Below are 24,457 nucleotides of genomic sequence, written 5' to 3'. Positions count from 1 at the left end.
TGTAAAATATTCATAATTTTTCTTTTACTATATTGTCCTTGAAATTGGTCATACGGAAAACATGTTTGTACATAATGGATGTTATAATACTCTATGACCATACACTCTAGGGCTCTTTTATCTGTAACCTTGAGGGGTTACACCTCTGCCACAGACTTGCTGTGTGACCGTGAGCTAGTCACTTGGCCTCTCCATTGCCCAGTCTTTAAAATGGGGATAAGACCTAATTCACATGCTGTACTGAGTTGAGTGTTAATTCATTAATACATGTAAAGCACATTGAGCTCTTTGGATAGAAAGCTACTACTTAGTATAGTAAACACATTATTTCAAGAAGGATCCTCTCTTATGCATCCTGTATATGAACTAGAGCTGGCCAAAAGTCAGAATTTCCAAAATTGTGCATTTCAAAATTTGGTTTCACTTCAAAACATCTAATGATCCTTTCTGGTCTTAAACTCTATGAATCCACATTTTTCAAAATTTCTCATAGTCCATAAATCTTGCAGAAGTTTCATTTCAAAAACACCAATACATGGTGCTTTCAAACAAAGTGTTCTCCCCGGGACAAGCAGCTGCTGAGTGAACTTCACATTCTTCTCAGTCTCACTGCTGCTGTTGCACTCCATCTGGCTTGAGAATGTGGACTGTCATGGAACCGCAGACCCTGGAAACCGGTCCCAGAAGCTCAGGGCTCCTTGCTCTGCAGTAGTGCACCTGGAAGCTGTGACACCCCCACAGCAGGAAGGCTGAAAACTTGCAAGGCCAGGTATGGTGGGGGTGCCCAAGAGTCATGAACCGGAGAAGCCTGGAGTCCCCAGCTGGGCAGTCTGCATGCCAGGACTACCCAGCAGCCTATCAGGCAAGCTTGAAGGGAACCAGGCAGATTTCCCCAGCAGTCTCTTCCTCCCTCCCCCACCCCCCCAATAACTGTTTCCTCATTTCATCACTCTCCTGTGACATATACAGAATTTGAAAGACAGCACACCATTATACACAATATTGTCTAGACTTCTACCTGGTATTTAGATTGACATTCTATACAATACCTTTCATTCATACAGCACCTTTCCATGAAGAGGTTCCCAAGGTGTTTTAAAGACCCAAATGAGCTAGTTTCTGCTTTTTATTTTTTATCACTGTAACTATATGGTAAATCCATCTGACTTCCATGGAGATACTGCAGATTTACATCATGGTAACTGAGATCAGGATCTGTCTGTGTGTCTGTGTAATCATTTCACTCACCACTGAAAGTCGGCCCCCTCTAGGATGCAAACACAGTAGCCCTTCTGTAACTGCAACATTACACAGCAGTGTTTTTAGAAGGCAAAGTGTCCTGCTGAACTTGGAGCTCAATCAGCTGAAGCTACCAAACAAATTTAGGCAGTGATTATGTACAAGGATGTAAACTGATATACAGTAGTATGCCAAACTGAATCTGAAATCAGTCCAGAGCCAACAGCTCCCATCTTGCAAAATCTGCTGCAGGATATTTAAATGGCCACCAGTAGACTTCAATTTGTATAGATCTCATCTAAATGGTGGCACCTCCCACAGCACAATGATGGGGTATTAGGTCAGTATGAAATTTTACTTAAAAAAAAAAAAAAAAAAAAAAAAGAAGAAGAGTGTCACCTACATAGCAAACAACTTTTGGTCTGTTTTCTTGAGGGTCTTTTAATGACCAATACAGATCATACAAAATTGGTAATGGACTCTCTTTTCAAGGTAAGAAGCTTCTCTATATGACTTTTTTCCAAAGACAGATGTTCTATGTTATAGAGAGATGCATACAATACAGGAGTTGTTTAAAAACAGACATCACTGGAATTCAGAGTCAAAAATACAATGATCTTAATGGGCACAGAGAAATATACTAACATTCTGAACAGCCTTTTTCAATAGTAGTAACTGTCCTGCAATAAATTAAACTTCAGAGTTCCTATATCTCCACTGCCATATACGAATAACTTCCACTGCATTCAACAGGGCTCCAGAGTTCAGCATTATACTCAGAATCATGAGTCAAATTCATCCTTGGTATAACTCCCCTGAAGTTTATGGTGTTATGTCATGGATGAATTTGGCCATTGGTGTTTTTTAAACCCAGACACCTGGTGTGTGAAAGTTAAGATCACCATCTGTTATAGGCAAAGCTGAAATGTGTGCAAAGAGATTTGCAAAAAGGTTGTTCTATCACCTGAAATCAGAAGCAAATTAACTGTTATGTACACTGGAAAAAAACATCATTTTAAAGCTCCTTTCAACTCTAATTTCTCGAGACATGGTTCACAGCAATTTGAGCTGATTCCCTAAAAAACTAATAATCTTTTTATCCGAGTTGCCAGTACTTACTAGACAAGCTTGGGGGAGAAAGCTGTTCACCCTGGAGATACTCCACATCCCCTCAAGGTATTGCTGAGCCTGGATAGTCACGGAGCTCAAAGCACCACTGAGGCCGCTGGGAGCCACAGTTACTTGAACACTGGAGTTTGGAAAACTGCTTGTGCCTTGAGGCCATCCAAGTCCCTTCTTTCTCTCTGTCCCAGAGAAAAGGTTTGTTGATTTTCCGGGCTGTCTGCCCACCTGCCCAGCAACGAGCGGCAAATCCCTTTGGGATGACACAGTCACCATCCTTGGTAAGACACTGGTCATTCCTCCAGAGCTTTGAGGGAGGCCGGGTACTTCTTGATAGCTGGCTTGGTTAAGGGTGTGGATCATCTGAATGGCTTCCTGCTTCAGCTGATTCAGGTGGGTGGCGCAAATTTCACATCTGCTCTCTCCTTCATTCCTGTTTTTCTGTAAATAGTCAGGCACTTGAAGCTTATCAAAAATTAAAGCTGATAATCTTGGGTCCTAAAGACAAAAAAAAAAAAAAGTAGAAAAAAGAAAATCAGTCCAAGACAAACACAGAAAAAGGAAATACAGTCTACAACTCACTCTTCATCCTTAGTGGTACTTGTAGTGAAGGTATCTTGCTAACTCTTAGGCTTCAGCTGAGTACCCTGCCAGACTCACAGCCCGTAACTGATTAATCAGTCATAAGCAGCTTCATTTGTATAATGCCCAGCGTGAAAATTATTATCAGAGTTTAACAGTGGAACTTGTGGTGCACTTGATAACTACTCATCTACTTACCCTCCTAATTAACTCTTCTTTTGAAATGTGCCCATGTTTTTCAAGCTCAGCAACAACGTTGTTTCTGGTGCAGACCCTACTAATATCATAATGCATTTCAAAGGCATGCAATCATCTTAAACCCATGAAAATTAGACCTCAGAGCACTAAACAGATTAAAGCGTGACCTGGTAAATGTTTTGTGGTCCTTGCCCTCAGTGTTGAATAATCAAGTAGCATCATAATTAGTTTACCTGATACTGACCGCAGTTGGCTCCTCTGTTAGTTGGGAACTACATTTCTGAAAATTGTGATCTAGGCGATGGCAATATTTTCTTACGCTACAACTGCTTTGATGAAAAAAATACATTTGGAGCCTACCGCAACCTTCAGAGGTGGGCATGCCAAGAAGCTGATTTGAAAGCAACACCTATTTTATTTCCACTGAATAAGCTTTTCTCTTTCAAAATCATTTCATGCCTGTCCAGACACTTTAAAACCCATCGCTGTGCTTTCAGTTCAGAGATACAGTAATCTATCTCCTAAAACACGCAACTGCCTCTCCTCCCCAACAGACTATTCTAAGGATTAGGGAAGAGATTAAATCCAGCTCTGTTGTTAATCTGCTACCAATACCTAATGCTGTGCAATGAAACTGACCAACTTCAAGCACTCATGTTGAGCTCTCCAGGCAATTAAGGTTTTAATGAAAGATCACAGAGCAGCCCAAGGTTAATTTGTTTAATTAAAAAAAAGTGAAAAAATATTTAATTTGCTTGTTAATGATGAGGGCAGACAAAACTAGTAACAGCCATATCGTGTGTGCTTACAGTATACCCAGATTAGTACACTTTAAAAAAAAAAATGTGTTACTTTATGCTAAGCTGTGGTTGCTCTCAAGGAAATGAACAGCTTACTAGAAGTCCAACTTATTCTATTTTTAATTATAATATACATCAGTAAAAACTGTTTTTAAAAATCCTGGCATTGATATTTTTGCTTTGCGTATTATTCTCTTCCAAGTGAGCTATTTCCCTGCAGTTTGAATTTAAAAAGTCTAAAAACACTATTTAACAACCCAGGCAGAATCTTGGACTTGATTTCATTATCATCTGCTGGAGTACTCTTGCAATGTTTTCTTAAACATATCTCACAAAATACAACACTGCTGTTGATAGAAGCTGTTAAGAGTGTATTTAGCATCACACCGTTCATTAGCTAATATCATTAACTATTGTACTTCTTTTCATTATGCTCCTAAATTATTGTCCCTTAAATGAATATCTAAACACTGATACTTCTAAGCCTTGGAAATTATAAAGTATTAGTGCCTACAGCACTACACCATTAGAATGAAAAAGAAGTTCTGTTGCTACTGCTTGAACAATTATTTCCCCAGTACATTGTATTAGTAAACTGACTTATGGATCCAAATAAAGGTGCTGATTTTACTTTGGCTCTGCTCCTTTTATGAAGCTTGACCCTAGTAAAACTATCTTTTGAAGTTACAGGAGTTGCTCACAGTCATGACAGAGGAAGCCCTTCCCCTCCCCAATCTACTGAGAGATTATAACACATAGATAAAGAACCCCGGATCAGGCAGGAAGGAGCAAGTAATATTTTAGGATCTTCTAATCCACTCCTAAGCAGAAATGAACCCTGACAAATAGAAAATGAAAAATATAGTTTCTCTAGGGGCAATCCTGCACACACTACTGAGTGCTGTAAATACTGTAATACTGAACATACTCTCACTGTCTACTAAGAAAACTAAATGGTACTAAGCTCAGTAGTAAAGTGTTTCCAGGATAGAACTCTCTGAGTCAAACCTAGGGTGACCAGATGTCCTGATTTTATAGGGACAGTCCTGATAGTCGGGGCTTTTTCTTACATAGGTTCCTATTACCCTGTCTCCCCCCCTCCATCCTGATTTTTCACACTTGCTATCTGGTCACCCTAGCCAAACCCCACAAACAATGACACACCTGATTAGCTTTACTCACGTGAGTAGTCCCACAAGAAACACATACTTTCCAGGTATAGTGCTATTTAGTTCTCTTAAGAGCCAATGCTACATCAGTGGGACTAATCATGTGAATAAAGTTAAGCCCAAGCATAAGTGTTTCCAAGATCTGGGATTATGTGACTAATGAGGCAATGCTAAAATGCTATCAAATATTTAAAATAAGCAAATTACTACATGAAAATGTTTTCTGATAAAAAATGTGCGTCTGATGTAAAGAAATCAGTAAGCCTAATTCTGCTCCTCCTTACACCTAGTTTCCAGCAGGGTAACTATTGACCTCAATAGACTTACTCCGGATTTAAACCAGTGTAAGAGAGAACAGAGTGAAGCTCATCATGCATGGATATGTGAAGTGATTGATACAAGTTCAATCAAACGTGCAAAGTTACAAAATCAAGATGATACATAAATGTTTTAAAAAAACAACTTCTTTAGGAAATTACACTGCACCGCTCATATAAGTGTATTGTATTGTAGATTTAAATATCCTAATTCACTATAAAAACGGTCTCCCCTTTCCAGTGGTTGGATTTTATGGAGCAGTTGCAGGAGGCCGTTTAAACTACTCAAGCCGTTTCTCTAATCACTTCTTGCAGCTCAGCCCATCCTCCTCCAGCTTCTCACTGCGGGACCAGCTGTGCAGATGGTTTACTTTTATTTTTCCACTCGGTGTGACAAAAACACCTGGCTAACGGATGGGTGTGAAGGGTAAAGGAAACACAAGTTACTGTTAAAAACATTAAACGTAACTTAAAAGTTAAACCAGCCCAATGAAAGGGATTTCACTACCCTGTGACAATCCCGACTCCCACTGAATCTCCACTTCAATAGCCTCAGCTCTAATAAACCTTATGGGGAAGTTACACTCACATGTTTTACAGAGGGAAGACATTAAAGTGACCAAATGTGCTCTGTGCACTGCAAGCAAGAGGGGGGAGAATTCCAACCACAATTACTGCCTCACAGACAGAAGGAAAAGTGCCAGACAAGGAAGGTTATGTGGTATGGTAAGGACCTCAACATTTCAAGACTAAGCAGTGCTCCAACAACATTTTAATCTGTTACACTACAAAGGATAGAGCAGTTGTCTTTTACACTGTAGACGGATATGTTGATCTTTCACTCAAAGCACATTAACAAATCATACAGTACTTGTCACACCTATCATGCTACCTCTCTATATCTACTTTGTGTACATCATTAGTAATTATCTGCAGAATGCTTGAATGAGTTGAATGGTACGGTGCAGTTTACACTGATAGCTTCCCCTGTTTCTGAAAACCTAATTTCACTTTTAAGTAGGGTGTGAAAAATCGGGACGGGGTGGGGGGGTAATAGGAGAAAAATAAGAAAAAGACCCAAAAATCGGGACTGTCCCTATAAAATCAGGACATCTGGTCACCCTACTTTTAAGCTTGTTTGCTACTGTATGTGAATTCTGGAAGTGCATAATCAACCTGTAGTAAAGGCACAATCCAGCAAACTTTTACTCATGAGAGTAACACAGATGGTCCTAATAGAGCCAATTGCACTGAGGGAGAGCCCAATCCAATGCTCCATGAAGTCCCAGGAAGTAAGCACTATTCACATTAATAAGATCCATGGCCTGGTCCTGCCAACCTTTAAGTGAGTTGTCCTTGCTCACATGAGTAATCTTACTCACTTCAGTGGGTCTACTCACTTGAGTGAGGATTACTCACACAAGCAACAGCTGCAGGACTGAAAAGTAAGGAAGGTAGATTTTAAAGACCCTGATTCTGTTCCTTTGAACTGTGGTCAAGTTCTTTGAGCTGTGGTCAAGTGAAAAATTCTTTAAGTTAAATTTATGGGTAAATCTCTCATCTACTTCAACATGAGCAGGCCTGGACCCAAAGTTTCCCTTAAGGTTTTATCTTTGATGACAGTAATAAACATAATCTCACAACAAGCACAAGTAATGAAAAGGTAGTTTAAAAAAAAAAGTGAAAGAGAGAAAGGAGAAATCAGTAATTTTAATTCACACTTCTCTATCTGATTTCTGTCTCAGCTATTGCATTTCTACCTAATCAAATTTGACACGGACCAATGAATTTGCAGACTATAAGGCTGCAATATATTCTATTTGCCACAAAAAAGAAAGCATGGGTTTTCTTTAGTTAATATTTTTTAAATAAAGGTTTCAAAGCATTCCTCACAACTGTAAAATGCAAGGGGCTGAATCAATTCCCATTGAAGCTGATAGGAATATTCCAATCCACTGTAATGGTAACTGGATCAGGCCCTAAGCCCAGAATTTTCAGAAGAACCAAAACTTCCATCTAGGCATCAAAACAAGTGGCCAATTGTAAAAAAAGGTCAGTACCCAACATGCCTTGATAGGAGCAGAGCTCTTTTGAAAATCTGACCCCACTTGTGGGTGCTGAGCCCTTGAAAATCTGGCTCTGAATTCTTTTGAAATTTTGGCCCCATATGTGCATTCACTTACTTAAAGTCTGCAGATGGGTACTTTTGTCTAGGCAACCACAAGCAGTACTGGCTATTCTTCCACTGCAAAACAGAAAAAGTTTAATCTTTAAACCTTACCTTCAGCTATTTACTTCATATGTCCACGCTAACCAACAGGAGAGAAAGAAGAAAAGCATCTGGATTCTCACTTAAGAAGCTGCAATCATTGAAGTAATACCCACCCATCTTGTAACCTTATCCTTTCAGTGAGAATTTATACCTGTAGTGTGAACAAATGATGAAAGAAACTGCCAGCAACCATCCTTACTAATTACCTACAGGTCTCTCCTTGTTCATATAATTCAAGTTTCAGAGTAGCAGCCGTGTTAGTCTGTATCCGCAAAAAGAAGTCTCTAAGGTGCCACAAGTACTCCTGTTCTTTTTGCATATAATTCAAGTGAATCTTGAACAATATGCTGCATTAAACTAAATTCTTAGTTTTAAAAGCAAAATATTCAAAGAAAACTAAATATCATCTTAAAGATAGACCTAGCTGCACAACATTTTTCAAAGATGTTTTCTGAGAAAGGAATGTACTTTCTCAGTGCAAAAGGATCAATGTTAATGACTTTTTAACTTAATTGCCTTTCCAGCTTTCTGCTGTGTTGCTTACAAATTAGTTTTTACCTTACATGACATTGTGCAATATCCACTAATATCTTCTATATTGATAAACACTTTGAAGGTTGATGCTTGCGTTCAATTATCTATTCACTGATAGAAAAAAAGAACACAGTGCTCAGCAAAACCAGAGGCCATTCAGTGTAATCAGAGAAAGAGCAGGATGAATGGTTCATTTTCAAAAACCTCAACCACATGTATCATGTAAGTGACATCATAGGGCAGGCACTAATTATCCTATGGAAGGGAGAATATGAGTTATGTTTCTTCAAGTAACCCATGCTGTAAACTCACAATCCTCCTGCCATATATCCTCCTAGTATATATGCAGTAAAGAAAAAAACTTGCAAAATCCTCACAAGAAAAGTATTGACTAGATGTCACCGTTTATTTTAAAAGCTAAATGTAAGCTGAAAATTGTAAATGTACTTGAAAATATATCTCTGAATAGGGAGGCTTGCACACCACGTCTTCAGAGCTACTAAAACGTGCCTACATTTAAAAACAATTACATGCCTTTTTAAGGCCAAATCTTGTCCACTCTCCCCACGTAAGTACCCCACTACCTTTAATGGGACTATTCATTTAAGGCAGGAGAATTTGGTCCTCCCTGTGCAGCTGTCAGTGGTATAAGTCTGCAAATTTTATTTAAACATTCATTTAATATTCAGTTTGGGGGCCAAATCCTCATCTGGTGTACCTCAGCATAGCTCCGCTGACTTCAGCCAGCTGAAGATCTGGCCCTCGATCTTGTGTTTTAACTGTAGCTAATCCAGAGAATTTTGAAAATTGATTTGAGCACATTTGAATACCTGATTTATAAATAGGTTGCATGACTTTACGATAACATTTATTTGTATAACCAAAGTGAAGTGCTATGTTAAATCTTCTTGAAAAGAGATGTCACCTTACACTAAAAACTATTGCAATGTGTTTAGTTATTCTAAAGCCTCAACTGAGCTCTTTTAAATTCCATTTCCTGCCCACTTTAATGTACTTTAGTGGCCCACAGTAAAGTTAAAGCCATAGGTGTGTGTCATAAAGATGAATTGTGCTATTGGAATGCATAATACAGTGGAAACAGGAAATGAGAGCAATCTGGTTTATTTACATCTCAGACGCCCATCAGCACCTCAAACTACTCCCCATTGGTTACAAGGTCCTTTCCTGTTATCTTGTTGCATAGGCCCCTGCAATGATTTGACTTGTAACCTCTCACAATGAAAGGGTAGAGGCTGATTGCTCAGAGATCTGTGTTTGTGAATAGGCAGGCTATTGAAGCAAAAACCCCTGCAGTGTATTTAGTTGAAAGAAAACAAAATAAAGGTAATGGTTGTGATTTAAAGTAATTAAAGGACACAAACAAAATGTAGAATCCCAAAGAGATCCACTATCACAATTAAATTTAAGTTAATACACAGGAACCAGACTACTTTGGAAAAACACTAATTACTATCTTACAAAATATTACTTTTAATCTCCTTTCTTTACGATCTAATTAAACAGATATTTTACTTGCATTTGAGTCAATTTTATATTCTGTGTATTCTATAAACTACACATCCAAACGAGTATGCAATTTTATGCTTATTTTAATAGAGTATAACTTCATTTTAAAATGATTACTTTTAATTTGTACGTTTATTGTTAGTTTTAAGTAATCCTTTAATTTTTTCTCTCTGTCTATTCTGTGACTTACTGTAACTTCACAATGCAAACTCAGCACTCATTTTGTTCAGATGAAAATGTGCTCTTACAACATCCATTTGCTACTTTGTCTCTATCATAGTATCATCTTTTATAATATAGACTTTTGGAAAATAGTTATAAAGCCATCACTACACTTATAGCTAACCCACTGTGTCTCAAAAGCTCTCCTTTGAATGTTAATTTTTAAAAAATGTTTAGACAAAAACCTTTGAGAGAAATTGGATATTTTAAATAAAACTTGATCAGTTTTCTATTTTTTATTATTTTCCTCTTTGAGGCTGGGGAGTGAATTCTCACTGGTGTATTAGTGCTGTAACTTTGATCATCTATTGAATTGTATGGAAGAGCACAACTTTTTTTCTTAAAGCAAATTTAGTATTTGTGAAAGGTGCTAGATTGACATCTCTAAAGACTGTCCTCTATGAACCACAGAAGTCAAGAGTCTGATGCCCTTACACGTGGCAAAGTAGTGCCTTAATCCATGAGTAGTCTCAATGATTTCAATGGGACTGTTTGAGTAGTAAGGTACTACTGAATGCTAGTAAGAATCTGTACAGTGTACACAATTCACACCGCTCTGTCAAAATGTGCTTCAGAACTCTATTTTAGAGGAACCACCTTGCCAGGGAGAAAAGGGTATTTTAGTCTCTAATACCCATTCAGTCCTTGGACTCTGCTGAAAGCGATGATTGTGATGGTCAGTTTTGAGAAGTGGACTATCATCTCTGACAAGAAACAGGATTGAGACCAACATCCCATTTCATACAGGCACTGGAGAGGTAGGAGATGAACAACTCTTTGGGCCAGATCTTCCGCTGGTATAAATGGGTGCAGTTCTGTATATTTCAACAGAGCTATGTTCATTTATATCGGCTGGACATCTGGACTTTTCTATTTGTACAGCTCAAAGCTTCTGGATTCCTACCTCAGTGAAAATAATGTCAGCTTGGAAAACCTGGACATGACTCTCTGGAAAAACTGCTTGGAGTACACAGGACAGCTGTATACAAATTCTTGTGTTGTTCCAGTCAAGCCATCTCAATCCAACTAAAAGGATGCTTAACAGCAAAAGTTAGGAAGTTGACATTTTTCATAAAACAACTCCTCATATATTTAATTTCACCTTAAAAGGCCAGCACATGGCGTAACATCATACCCATTTAATGTATCTTTCACTTGCTCATTTTATCAATTACTTTTTTAGTGAATGAACACTTGAGGAATATAAGGTAATGGCTCAGCTTTCAGAAGAACGAGGGCTGCCTATTGTGTATTCCTCCTAGAAGCTACAAATTGCCATATGCAGATGTGTAGTTAGCACAGCAGGAGGTCTAGGTCCAGAGACAATGTATCTCACATGATAATTAAAGTGTCAGTGCTTCAGCAAAGACTGACTTGCTGGCTTGACTTGACTTTAAATTTACAGTGATGGGGATCACATCCTCTCTGTGGGGTGAGACTTTTCCCCCTCCCTCCCACTTGGACTTTGTTCAGAAAACTAAGCAGGAGAGGGGCAAAAGAGGAGGAGATGGAATCCTAACTCCCCAAACCTACAGGCAAGCCATGTGTGGCTTCAAGACAGTCTTTCCCAGTCCCTCGGCTGGCACAGGGTCACGAACAGGAGACACTACCTCTCCACTCCTCCTTTGAGCCACTGCATAAGCATAGATCCCATGGCCTTTCCATCTGCCCACCCCCTGAAGACAGTTCTGCACTTTTCAGAGGTGGTTCAGACACCCCTTTTGCAGCCACTACACCTACCCCTTCCCATCACAGCCCCACAGCGGGTCTTAAGTGATGTGGAGGGGCATTACAGTCACACTGCCAGAGCCAAATCCTCCTCCAGATGCCCCTGGTGCCATTCAGGTAGCTGACTCCCCCTCCCGTGTGGCAAGGGGAAAATATGCAAGTAGATCCTGCAGGATCATCCCCCAAAGAATCAAAGGTTTCAGAGTAGCAGCCGTGTTAGTCTGTATCCGCAAAAAGAACAGGAGTACTTGTGGCACCTTAGAGACTAACAAATTTGTTAGTCTCTAAGGTGCCACAAGTACTCCTGTTCTTTTTTCAAAGAATCAAAGAACCTTTCTATGAAAATCCCTTGGCCATGAAATAATGATCTCAGTCACACAAATGGGAGTTGAAAAAGACTTTTTAAACAAACCCAGTTTCTCCCCTCTCAGAGCAGGACTGTTCTCTACAGTTTCGTTAAGCAGGGTACTGACCACACATACTTTCCTTGCACAGCACCAAGCAGACTACAGTCTTGCAGACTGACTTGCAGTTTGTGCTCAGGTGTCATGAGTGAGAGGACAGAGGCACCAACAGGATATATTTTAAATTCCCTACTTCCCTTTGGAGGCTATTTCGCAATCCACGCAATTCAATGTCAGCAAGTTTTTGAGCCTGCATTTTTCTTGCCTTAAGTTTCTGCCTTTACTCCTAATTGTACCCCTTTTTACAACCCTAAATAATTCCTCATCTCCTACATATTTACATAGTCTATTATCACAATCTCCCACACTCCTTAGCAGTTGCCTAGCCAAGACATACATATGTAGCTCTTTTACAAATAAATCCTTTCAGCCACATATTCAAATCTGTTGCTCTTCTCTTCATTCTCTCCAGTTTGTCTGGAATTTTCTGAAACTGAACACAATATTCCAAGTTACAAATAACCAGGGCCCAGAATTGATAAAAGTGCACCAACTTCAGTACCTTCAGCTAGAATAGTGATTGTAGGGGGCTCATTAAAAAGCCAAGATGCTCTGTGAAAGAAAGTAAACCAGCAGTATTTGATTATAAATGGAAAGACATCCAAAAGAGAGCTGATGAAGCACCAGTTATGGTGACAACAGGGTGGCATGACACCCATCTGCAAGCTTATCTCTCGACTGTGGATTTTATGACATCTTCATGAAGAATTTATTAGGTAAACACATTGCTCAATGGACCCAGAGACATTTCTTCCATGTTTTCAGGAGGAACAGATACCATGTAACAAAAGCGAGTTTTCCATCATACATATAGGATGGGTAGACAGAGGTATCAAAAGATCTCTTATTTAGGATGAAAACAAGGGATAATGGGAACGGCGAACCGCGGCCACTGGGAGCTGCAAGAGGCCGTACCTGCGGACGCTCAGGTAAACAAAGAGTCTCGTGGCCCGCCAGTGGCTTACCCTGAACAAGCCACGAACCAAGTTTGGGAACCCTGATATAGTGGAATGTTTTTATTGTCATTTGTTTTCTAGGCCCTTCTGGAAGAAAGAAACCTAACCCAACACATGTTAGGAAGAAATAGTAGGTATTAGTGAATGGAGGGTTTCTTTAAGAAGAGAAATTACAGCCTCAGAGTGAAATCCTGGTCCCACTGAAGACAATGGCAAAACTCCTATTGACTACAAAGGAGACAAGCATCCCCAGCCTAACCCAAAATCAGCTATGAACATTTTTCTTTCATTGAGCTGTCTATTTATTTCGGGGGAGGTTCATGCAACAAATGTATGCAGAGTTTTTGGATGATGAGTTGAATTAATATGGAAAATTCCTCCCACTTTAAAACTGAAATAATGTGGCACTAGATTTTATTGTCTCAATTTTTCGATAAAAAACTCAATCACCTATGTTTTACTGCTATTATAAAAAGGAAATATACATTTAAAAAAGAAAATCTGTGTATATATGTCTTGCTAATATGGTTATGATAAAACTGGAAAGCCAATAGGGGTGCGTCTACACAGCAGCTAGGAGGTGTGCTTCCCAGCGCTAGTCGACTTACACATGCTAGCTCTGCTCAAGCTAGTGTGCTAAAAATAGCAGTGTGGCCACAGCAGCAAACGCAGCAGCTCAGGCTACCAGCTAGGGTTGCTACCCATCCAGGTTTTACCCAGAAAGTCCAGTTTTTGGCTTCTGTGTCCAGGTGCCATTTAGGGTTGCTAGGTTCCCAGTTTTCAACTGGAAAGTCCAGTCAAAAAGGGGACCCGGCAACTCTAAATGGCACCCAAACTAAAAGTCCGTTTCCCTCAGGGTGGAGGGAGGCGCCAGGTCATTAACTCGCGACAGCCCCTGCTCAGTTACCTCCTACCTGCAAGCAGGCTCCTTGAGACTATCCAGCAAGCGACGGGAGGGGAGGGGAGAAGGAGAGAGGAGCGAATAACGGGGGCGGGGCCTGGGGCAGAAAAGGCGGAGCAGGAGCATTACCTTGGGGGTCTGGTTATCAGTAATTAGAAAGGTGGCAACCCTACTACCCACCCAAGTACAATCCTGCCCAACTCCTGGGTATATATACTCAGGCAGCCAGCTCAAGCCACCACCCATGCCATTGCATTCACACTGCTAATTTTAGCATGCTTGCTCAAGCAGAGCTAGTGAGTGTATGTCTACCCAAGATGGGAATTACGCCATTCAGCTGCTATGTAGACATACCCTAAGACAGCTCCAGGAACACCTATGGTGTAGCTGTTCCACGAATTCACAGAGTTTAAGGCCAGAAGGAACCATTATGATCATCTAGTCTAGCCAAAGAACTTCATCCAGAAGAACCAGTGACCTCAATGATCCTACTCCTCAAAAAACAAAGTGCATTTAAAGGAGTCGTATTTTTACATACAGCGAATGTGAATACGGTACAATAAAAACACGTATGGGCAGATCCGCGGCTGGTGTAAATTATCATAGCTCCACTGGAGTCCATGGTCCCATGCCAATTTACATGAGCTGTGGCTCTGGCCCCAAAACTTTACTACCTAAGACACAAACATTGTCGTCTGGAGAAATCTGAATGACTTCCTGAATTCCCAACTCCCAACATAGCCCCCCCAGGACACTGACTGTATATATTTGATTTATCCTTGTCGTTCTGTTCTCAGAGAAACTCATTATGCAGGAGTATGCTCAAAAATGTGCATTTTATTGCACAAGGCTGAGGCCATGATTCACGGGGAAACTTGCATGAAAGCTATGGACTGGGACGTTGGAGCTCTAGCTCTGATCAGCAAAGAAGCACGGGCATAAATTAACCTGGGTATTTCATAAAAGCCCCTGCATGTAAAGGTTAGGAAAGATTGGTGAAAGCCCATATTCTGAAGAGCCATTCATCACAGACAAAGGCAAGTCAAATAAATAAAAAAAGGGAATGACAAAGCCGCACAGCCAGCCCATTCAGCCACCTAACTACATGACAGCCCAAAGGCATCTCCAGAGCCATCAGAACAACTGTCTGTGGAACCTGCCAATGAGCCAGATGCTGCTGCTGGAATAATGCTTGTGTTAACATAAATTCAGAGATGCGAGATGCTTAACAGAGAGAGAGCAATCAATCTTCACTATTATCATGTGGCTGCCAAGCTTTACTACTATGCCACGGAGACATGAAAACAAACTTTGTCAGAAATATTTTGATTCTCTTTGACAGCCAACTTTTTTTTTTCTCCCTTCTATTTAAAAACAAGCGGTGATCTGGGTGTAACTATAAATGACCTGATGCTTTTCCTGCGTTAACAACAGAACCAGGAAAGAATATCATTCGCTAAAGAGTTCATTGCCAAAAAGCCAATGAACTTATCATACAGTTTAGGAAATTCCTATCTTGCACACCAATTAGTGACCCAACAATGATTGATTTTATGATCCCATATTGACTTACAAAGAGAACTTCCTTTGGGGCTCAACTTTCCATTACCCAACATGTGGAAAACTGTACATGATGGATGCACTATGCAGACCAAAGGAAAATAAGTAATTTTTTAACCTTGATTCCACCACGTGGCTCATGTTTTTGTCTTCCCACAGGAGATGCACTTTGAACAGTTACTTCCTTTCCTTGTCTTCACCTCCTATCCCTGCCACACACAAAGTGGACTCTTGATCAAAACAAAAACAACAGGAACTAGCAGCTACTAGTTACAACTGGATCAAAACATTTTTATGCACTAACACCTCAGCCAATTCACTGTCCTTGAAAACCCTGCTTTACTCCTCTTCTGCCCTCCCACACCAGAAACCATTAATGAAAGTGACTCCTCTTCACCCTGAAGCATCGCATATTAAAAGTCACTGCTTTTTAATCACAACCCAATCAGTGGCAGGCACTCACATCTCAGAGCTGCAGAAAGCAGCTGAGCAGTGCATTTGAGCACCTGTATGGTGAGAAAATTTACTGATAGAAAAGATAGGCTGGATGTTTATCCATTATTCAGGGCCGGCTCCAGGCACCAGCTTACCAAGCAGGTGCTTGGGGCGGCCACTTCGGAGAGGGGCAGCACGTCCAGCTGTTCGGCGGCAATTCGGCGGACGGTCCCTCACTCCTGCTCGGAGCGAAGGACCTCCCGCCGAATTGCCGCCGCAGATCTTTTTGTTTTGTTTTGTTTTTGTTTGTTTGGCTGCTTGGGGCGGCCAAAACCCTGGAGCCGGCCCTGCCATTATTTATTTTATTTTATTTAACTAACAGAGACCCCACTATACAAAATCCAGGTCTGTGCTGTATACTAACTGCTGTTGTAATGGCTTCGCTGAAAGCACCAAAACACCATTACTGGGTACTGGGCTTATAAAGAGTTAAATACAATTGAGCACATACAGACAGATTGATACGGGGTTTTCCACTGACCTACAAAAATCTTAAAGATTAATGCAGTTACTGTAAGTGCAGGGAACAGAGGCAAATAGGCACTTCTACAACACATGGTGTATTTGGTAGAAAAGCGAGGCACCATGCCCTTGGCACAGTCATGAGACCCTGAGGTAGGGGCTCCCCCCTCCTTGTCATGTCACTATTCTAGGCAGTGGCCACAGAGCTACTTGGAGACCTCCCAGCCATGCCACCTGCCTTTAGAGACAGAGTCCATTAATCTGTCTCTCCAATGCCGTGTGTGGCAGTGGGGTCTCCAGGGAGTGGCCACATAAGCTTATTTTGTGCCAGGGCTTGCCAGGGCTGAGCCCCAGCACCTCTAGGGTTGGCAGTTCATAGCCCCAGCACCTCTGGGCTTGGCAGTTCATAGCCCCGGCACCTCTGGGCTTGCTGCATCAATTATGAATGTAAAAAAATGGCTTGAGCCCTGGCACCTAATTCCTTGAGCCCTGGTACCTCTTCTATTACAAATTAAGCATTGGTGACGGGATCTCCAGCCAAAAAGTGAAAGCCTAAGAGACAACATGGAAGCTGTGGGCACCCTCACCCAGTGCAGTTTAGCTGCAGCTGGCTGACAGCTCCCAAATGGAGGTCTCATACTGTCAGCGGCTTCATTATCCCAAAGAGCTCCCCACCCCACCCACCAGTAATGTTTATGGGCTCTGTGACTGAGCCTCTCTCAAATCCCAGACCTCTCTCCAGACACACATTCCCCTCAGTCTCTCCTTTCTCCCATGCAAAAGTGGCCTCCATGTCCCTGCAAGGGGAGAGACAAGGGCCAGGATCACCAGAGGCCCAATAGAGGGGCATGAGCTTCTGCTTCCTCCAGTTCTCCACCAGCACTTTGGCTCTGCTCCCCACCACACAGACCTGTCTATGCTAGGGCTTATACTAACCTGGCAGTAGTAGTAAATATTTATAATATGGTACTGTCCATAGGCCCAACTGGGAGTGGAGTTTCATTGTGCTGGGAACTATACAAACCTAGAAAAGAGACAACCCCTACCCCAGAGCATTTACAATCCAAAAACATTTTGATTTCACCCCAATATACCATACAGAGCTACGGCAACTCTGAAGTCCACAGTGCTGTATGCATGATGACTCAAAAATACTTCACAGGGAGAAAGCTTATTCAGAGACTGAATGAAATAAGATTCAGTCTGAAAAATACTGAGTATAAGTAAACAACCAGTACACGACACAACTGACAGAAACACTTACTAACCAAAACCGTTAAACATGTAACATCCATGGTGCAATTAAAACTTTGCAAAGCACTACAATGTACACCTGGTTATTGCTCTGACATCTGCTTCAGTTTTATATGTGTTTATAAGTTGGACCAAAGAGAAAGATAACTGATTTTATGGACTGATCATGACAAAAATGACAACATGTTACAGTTTACTGTTCACCAAAAGTGGTATAAAAACTCAAATAAAGCATGTGTACTGTTCGAAATACTTAAAGTTACCACATTTTATAATGAACCATATATAACCAAATGGCTTTCATCCTCCATTGAAGAAGAATAATTTTATTTTAAACTAAGGATCATGTCATAAAATGAGAGTGAATTCAGAGTCTGAACAATCACAGTTGTGCTGAGCATATTTTTAGGCATATGGCAATTTTATAATGGTCATTGGGGATGAAGAGCTAAAATTCTATTGCAGACTCTGAATTTAAGACTTTTCACATAAAGCTGCACCTCTCAGGAAACGAAGAATTTGTTAACTGTGTGACTGCCATGACCTCAGAATATATTAGCCGTTAATACGGAAGTCTTGTTCAGTGTAAAAGAAACCAATTATTTTGCAGTAGATCCAAAAAAGTCACAACTGAGCCTCTTTTCTTTTGTTTTAGTTAAAGAAAGCAGAATACCATCTTATATAGACTAAGCATACACCCCCAACACTCTGTAGCTACAATATGCAATATAATGTTCCCAAATAACTGCCCTGATTACTATTGTGAGTCTAGCATTTAAAAAGTTCCTTCCTGTTTAAAATGTAGAAAGCCAAGTATATTTTCCCACCACTTGCCATTGTGTAAGACTCCTTTCCATTTCCAGCAAACTAGCTGAAGATGGATTAGCCTCCAAACTGATATTTTTAATTAAGCATTTTTCTTTCATTACAAATTTCCTAAACACATCTCTAATCTTGATGACAAACTTCAGCGTGCAGTAGGTGCACCTACAGACATTGTGCTCTTGAAAATATTAAAGATAATAATCCGGATTTCCATCATAATGTAATATGATATGAACAAGATATACAAAAGGTGCTACACACAAATAGGGCCTATCTGAGGGGTTTTTGAAGGGTGGCTGTTGATGGACAGCTTCCCTCTCCTCCATATGACTGGAAATAATATAACTATTAACAGGTAGGAGGAGAAGAAGCTGATACCCTACACTAATGCATAATGATATCTTCCCTTTGCACTCATCCCCATGCAATCATGTGCTTGGCATACGGACACATGCTCATCCCTCATACGCCTGCTCTCCCTAGACATATCCCAGCATGAGCATTCCCCCACACTTCATACAACCTCTTTCCCCAGGCTGCCTCCCATCCATGTTACACCCAATTCCCCAGGTTCACTCCATCCTGGACAACCTCACACCCACCACTCTTCCTGCCTCTTGTGGGACAACCTTCCCCAGGCAGACCCCCTTCCCACAACACAATGATGGAAAGAAATGGGTGTCACCCCATCCTTGCAAGAGAAGATGAGAAGTGAGGCTTATCAGAGCCTGATCTTTCACACATACACATACAAACACAGAAGGGAGACAACAGGGAGTGCAGTCTTCTACACCAGATCTTCTCTCAGAAGCCTCTCCCAGCCCAGCCCTCTCTTCAGTGACTGATTGATAATACTGGGCACACACAGATGGAAAAATATCATTGGATCAAGATGGTACACAGGTCTAACAACTATTCTACTGATGCATCACTAGCCCATCATGCACATGGAATCTCCCTCATTCCTGGGCTGTCTACCTTGCACAAATGACACTTCTCCACCCTCCTCAGAACTGCTACTACTTCTCTCTGAAAAACATATTAGAGCATTCTTCGCTCCTCTAACTGACAGAGCCTGATGGCAACCTAACATTGCAAAATGAAAACCAAGGGCAACTCTTGCCACACGCTCTCTTCCCAGTCAAAATTGCTACAAACCAAATTCTTAAGTGAGTGATGTTTTCAGCACTGGGCAAACAGATCCAAAGTTTGCATGTAGCAAGAGCAATTTAATAATTTCTTTTATATTCTTTTTTAATTTACTGATTTAAGTGATCTATTTTGATGGATCGTCTCTTTACAAATCTTGCACCAAGGAAAGAAAATCACAGACACTTCACTCCATCAGTCTCCCTCTCCCTCCTAAAGAAAAGGTACAATCCTTAGGGAGATTTTGAAGTGCCATGTAGGGATGCAAATAAAATAAAACAAGATAAATAATCAGCATTATATAGAGGGTTATATCTTCGAATACTTTTAACACATGATCCTCACAACATCTCTGTACAGTAGTTTATCATTCCCATTTTACCATCAAGGATACTGAGGCACAGAGAGATAAATGCCCCAGTGTTTAAGAGCACACATCCAAGTTGAGCACATAAAAAGCCACTGAGCACATGTGTGTAGGGGCTACATGTGAGCTAAGGTATGCGCACATGCAATTCACTGACTTGCATGTGTGCACTAAGCAGTGTGCACATGCAAAAGTAAGTGGATGCTTTTAAAAAGGTGAGCCTATTTTACTTGCCCAAGGTCCCCCAGTAAATCTGTGGCAGAGCAGGTACTAATACACTGGAGTTGTAACTCTCACGCCCCACTCATTCCTCTTGACAATGCTGCCGATTGAGCTGGTCAAAACAATTCAAATTTAAAAAATGTTTGACGAAAAACAGGGACAAATTTGTTGCAAAAATTGTTGCGAAAAATTCATCCTATTTTTCCACCTGCCAGTTTCCCATCTATTGGCCAAGACCTAAAGCCATTATTCAGTCAAAAATCTCTGACTCCAGTAAGAGCTGAGTAAGAACTTCAGGTCTGACCCTTTCTGTCCTTTAAAAATCATTGGGTTCTTCCTCTCTTTAAAAGTTATTACGAAATTCCATTCTTTCAGCAAGCGAAAGTGAGCAGGAGACAGTTCTATTTTCCCTTTCCCAGAGAATCTTGGGAGGGACTAAATGAGATTCTGACTGAGGATGGGCCTGAATCTAGAGTGCCCCACAACACTTTCTAATGTGCTGTCCCTTTCACGGGAGCTGGGGAGCTGGCTGACTCCTGCTAACGTTACAGGAGGCTAGACAATCCAAATAGCAATCTTAAACAGCAATGAGCTGCCCACTGAAGTCACTGTGAGTCTTTCCATTGACTTCAATGGGTTTTAGGTCAGGCCCCTACTCCTTTTCAGTTGACATTAACATTTGCTGCCAACTTCCTAAATCCCACACCCACAGAGACAGGTAACTTGCAATAAATTGTTTCAGCTCCTTTAGCTTGTATTTTATTCCACATGCACTAAGGCCTGATTATCTACATGTAGCAGAGGCAACATTATGCTTCATAAGCTATTTTTCTGTTTCTGTAAAGATCATGCAAGTTTTTATTTGTAACTATGTTTACACATTACCTCACTAAGTAAACCTAAGTGGCATTATTGTTATCCTTTCTAAGGCTCCCGTAGAATAGGAACATATACGACAGGATTTCCTCTAGCTCTGCATATCTAGTTACTCTACAGTCATTAATGACAAAGCACTGGTCTGAACAAAGACTTACCATCAAATGAGTGCTCAAAAACAACCCATAACAAAAATATGTCTGTCTGGAACTCCATATCTCTATTCCCTGTCTTTAAACAAAAGTGCTGAGGAGACATAAATTTGCTTTCAAGAGTATTTTTACAGGAGCAAGTAAAACCGAAGAGCTATACATTTTCTTGTAGAATGTGTTTTTAGACTGTGACAGATTCACATTTAAATGAACCGAGTCTTTTACACAGCATTTTATGCACTGATTCTCCTCTCATTTACACTGGTGTAAATCAGGAGTAACTCCACTGCAGTCAAATGGAATTTTATAGATTTAAAAAGTGACAGAAGAATCAAGCCCTATATGAGGAGCTCTTGACAGACCCAACCAATGTTATATGGTCTGCCAACAGAGGGTGATAGCTGCAACATTTTGGTATGGATAGTATTCACTTATTCCTGTGATTTTAAACCCACCTAACTTTTCTGTGATTGAGCACATTTGAAGTTTATCCAACCAAGTGTTTAAAAGGTAGGAAAAATATAAATAATACTGTCCCAAGATCTTCAAGAACCTGGATTCCTCCGGTTCTCCATCGCCCATTAAATTTCGGACATGGGCATTGACTCTTCCCCCTCAAGGATCTGCCTCATAGTGGAGATGGAGCATACGGTGACAAAGTCTCTCTTTTCCTGTCATACATCTGAGGACCATACTTTATACTCTGCCCAGCCTTGCAGTACTAACCAGATAGCCAGAAAAGTAGGATGCCCAGTTTCATTCTCCCTTTATATCTATGCCATTCTGTTGAATCACCCACTAGAGGACATTAAGCTTTAGGGGTATATTTTCAGTAGCATGAGCTACTCTTCATGAATAGCTCCCCTGAAAATTAACAGGAATTTAGGGCTAAATTATGACTTCCTGAGGCAAAAAACATCGAAGCACAAAACGGAGACAGAAAACTTCATGGGCTTGAGACTTCATTCTGTCAGGGAGTGGCATTGCTAATGCATGGAATGAATATCCCATCTCAAGAGCAACAGGGTAGTCACAAAGGGCCTTTGCCTTCAGGCTACTTCCTGAGGTGCCAATCCTCCATGGCAATATGTCTCCCTCAGAAGTCATGCTTCCTTTGGTCGCCCGCCTGTTCACCTGGCAAGTACTTCCTTCTCACCCTCAGGGGCTGAAAGTGCCAGGCAGGACACAAGATAATGATGAACAGAAGCATAAAGTAGATGCAACGGCTTCTTCAAAGTTGGCAAGAGAAGAGAATGATGCTGCTTAAGGTCAGTCCTTTCCCTCCAAAATCACATAGGCAATTTCTGCATATCTTCTGCTGTTTCTGTACCCTATATGCATAAAAGCAAGGGGCTTGATCTGGCCCAAAGAGTGTAACTGACAGAGAATCACATTGAAAATGTATCCAATACTCCACCTGAAACACTGATGATCACCTTAATGCTAACAACTTCTGCTTGCCTGAGGTCATTCTCTAGCCCTGGCTGCAAATACAGCAACTCCTGACCCATTAGGCAACCCTCATGACCTTCTAAAGACTTGCATCATGCTTTGAATATGCTGATGCTGATTCTGATTACACACTGATTTCACTCCTGTGTAATTCCATTGCCTTCAGATGAGCTACTGCACTCCTGGCTTACACCAGTCCGAGATCAGACTCGGCCTCTTTTTCTTGTTCTAGAATAGGCTTAAAGGATCTTGTTAACCATGATGAAAGAAGCTGACTTTCCAGTTAGCAGGTCTGCATTTTTTCTTTCTGCACAGTCATAGTCATTTTTCAGCTCACTTTACTTGGATGTGGATCAGCTGCTTCTGTACCATTACACTTAATGAGATAATCATCTATTCCACACCTCTCACTCTACTCAGAATCAAAGAAAGCAGGAGTGCAGCCTTTATAAGTAGAGGAGATGCACTGGGCTAATTTCCCACACTGGCAAATAGGAGTATCACTGCAGTAGTGAAGAAGAAAGTAAGTCAGACGAAACTTGGACCAACAAAAGAATTAAAATGGAAATTATAGATATTTGAAAGCCCCAACTCTGCAAACAACACTTTGATATTTTGATTTGTATTCATTTTTAAGGGCAAAATACTTATCTCAGCTCTATGTTAAGGGTCGCTTCTCCATATTCTGCATTTATTGCCAAGGCAGAATCTCCACTGATATCAAGCCTTTTTGTAGTAACATGTTGCTCACTGAAGACTTTTCAAGTCAGAAAAGCCATGTCTTCCACAGAGACATGTCACATGCTACAAAATGCTGCAAGCCAACCTAACTCTTGCAGTACAAATCAAGTCTATAATACCGATGGACTGTGTGTGTTTTGGGATAGTAGTGATTAAAACAGGAAAAGAGGGAGATGCTGAGAGGTATTCAGATACCAAAATGATAGGTGCTGCATAAGAATGTAGACAGTAGAACTGGGTGAATCTTTTTCAGTGAATAGTTTATTTACCAAAAAAATACATTTTTCAGTCAAATGAACTATTCGCAAATTCATGTCAAATTCGGCAAATAGTTTTGATGAATAAAGAAATGGAAAAAAATTCAAAAAAGTCAAACTGCTTCAACTTTTTCAAAATGAAACATTTTGACTTTGTTTCAAAACATTATTTCCCACAATTAAGCTAGATTTGTTTAAAAAAAATATGCCAGGGTAAAAAAAAATCCCAAACCATAATTAAATGAAACAAAAACAGAAGAAAAATTGTTTGTGAAAAATAAACTTTCATCAAGAAAAAACAAACCAAAATCAGTTTTGGTTTCACCCTAAACAATTTTTTTCAGATATTTTCATTCAGCCACTGAACCAAAAAAATCACTTATTCACTCAGTCTAGTTGACAGACAAAGAGAATTTGTATAACATTCACGGTTACAGATGCTATGGTTAAGAGAGAGATTCCACTTTTATTAGGAACCCATATTCATTCACTCCAGCTTCTTTTAAAATGTCCCATAGGGGCTGAAACTTCACATGCCTAGTGTCAGTCCAAAGGTTAACTTTTTTCAGAAGGTTTGTACTTTACATTTCTTGGTTGTACACCTGTTGGATCAG

At 40.5% G+C, this 24,457-nt stretch overlaps 1 protein-coding gene across 1 annotated transcript in view; it reads right to left on the bottom strand.

Annotated features, from left to right (window-relative positions):
* Nucleotides 1-24,457, bottom strand: part of KIF26A (kinesin family member 26A) — a 131,448-nt gene that overhangs the window by 87,049 nt on the left and 19,942 nt on the right. The window contains exon 3 of the mRNA XM_024217175.3: nucleotides 2,359-2,859. Within this exon, the coding sequence (XP_024072943.2) occupies nucleotides 2,359-2,859 (501 nt within the window). The remainder of the gene's footprint in view (nucleotides 1-2,358; nucleotides 2,860-24,457) is intronic.

This window comes from Terrapene carolina, unplaced genomic scaffold (assembly GCF_002925995.2).
Source record: "Terrapene carolina triunguis isolate 2854851 unplaced genomic scaffold, T_m_triunguis-2.0 Scaffold189, whole genome shotgun sequence".
NCBI classification, from domain to species: domain Eukaryota; kingdom Metazoa; phylum Chordata; order Testudines; family Emydidae; genus Terrapene; species Terrapene triunguis.
The sequence above is the reverse complement of the archived record's forward strand: the minus strand, read 5'-3'. Positions and strand labels throughout refer to the sequence as shown.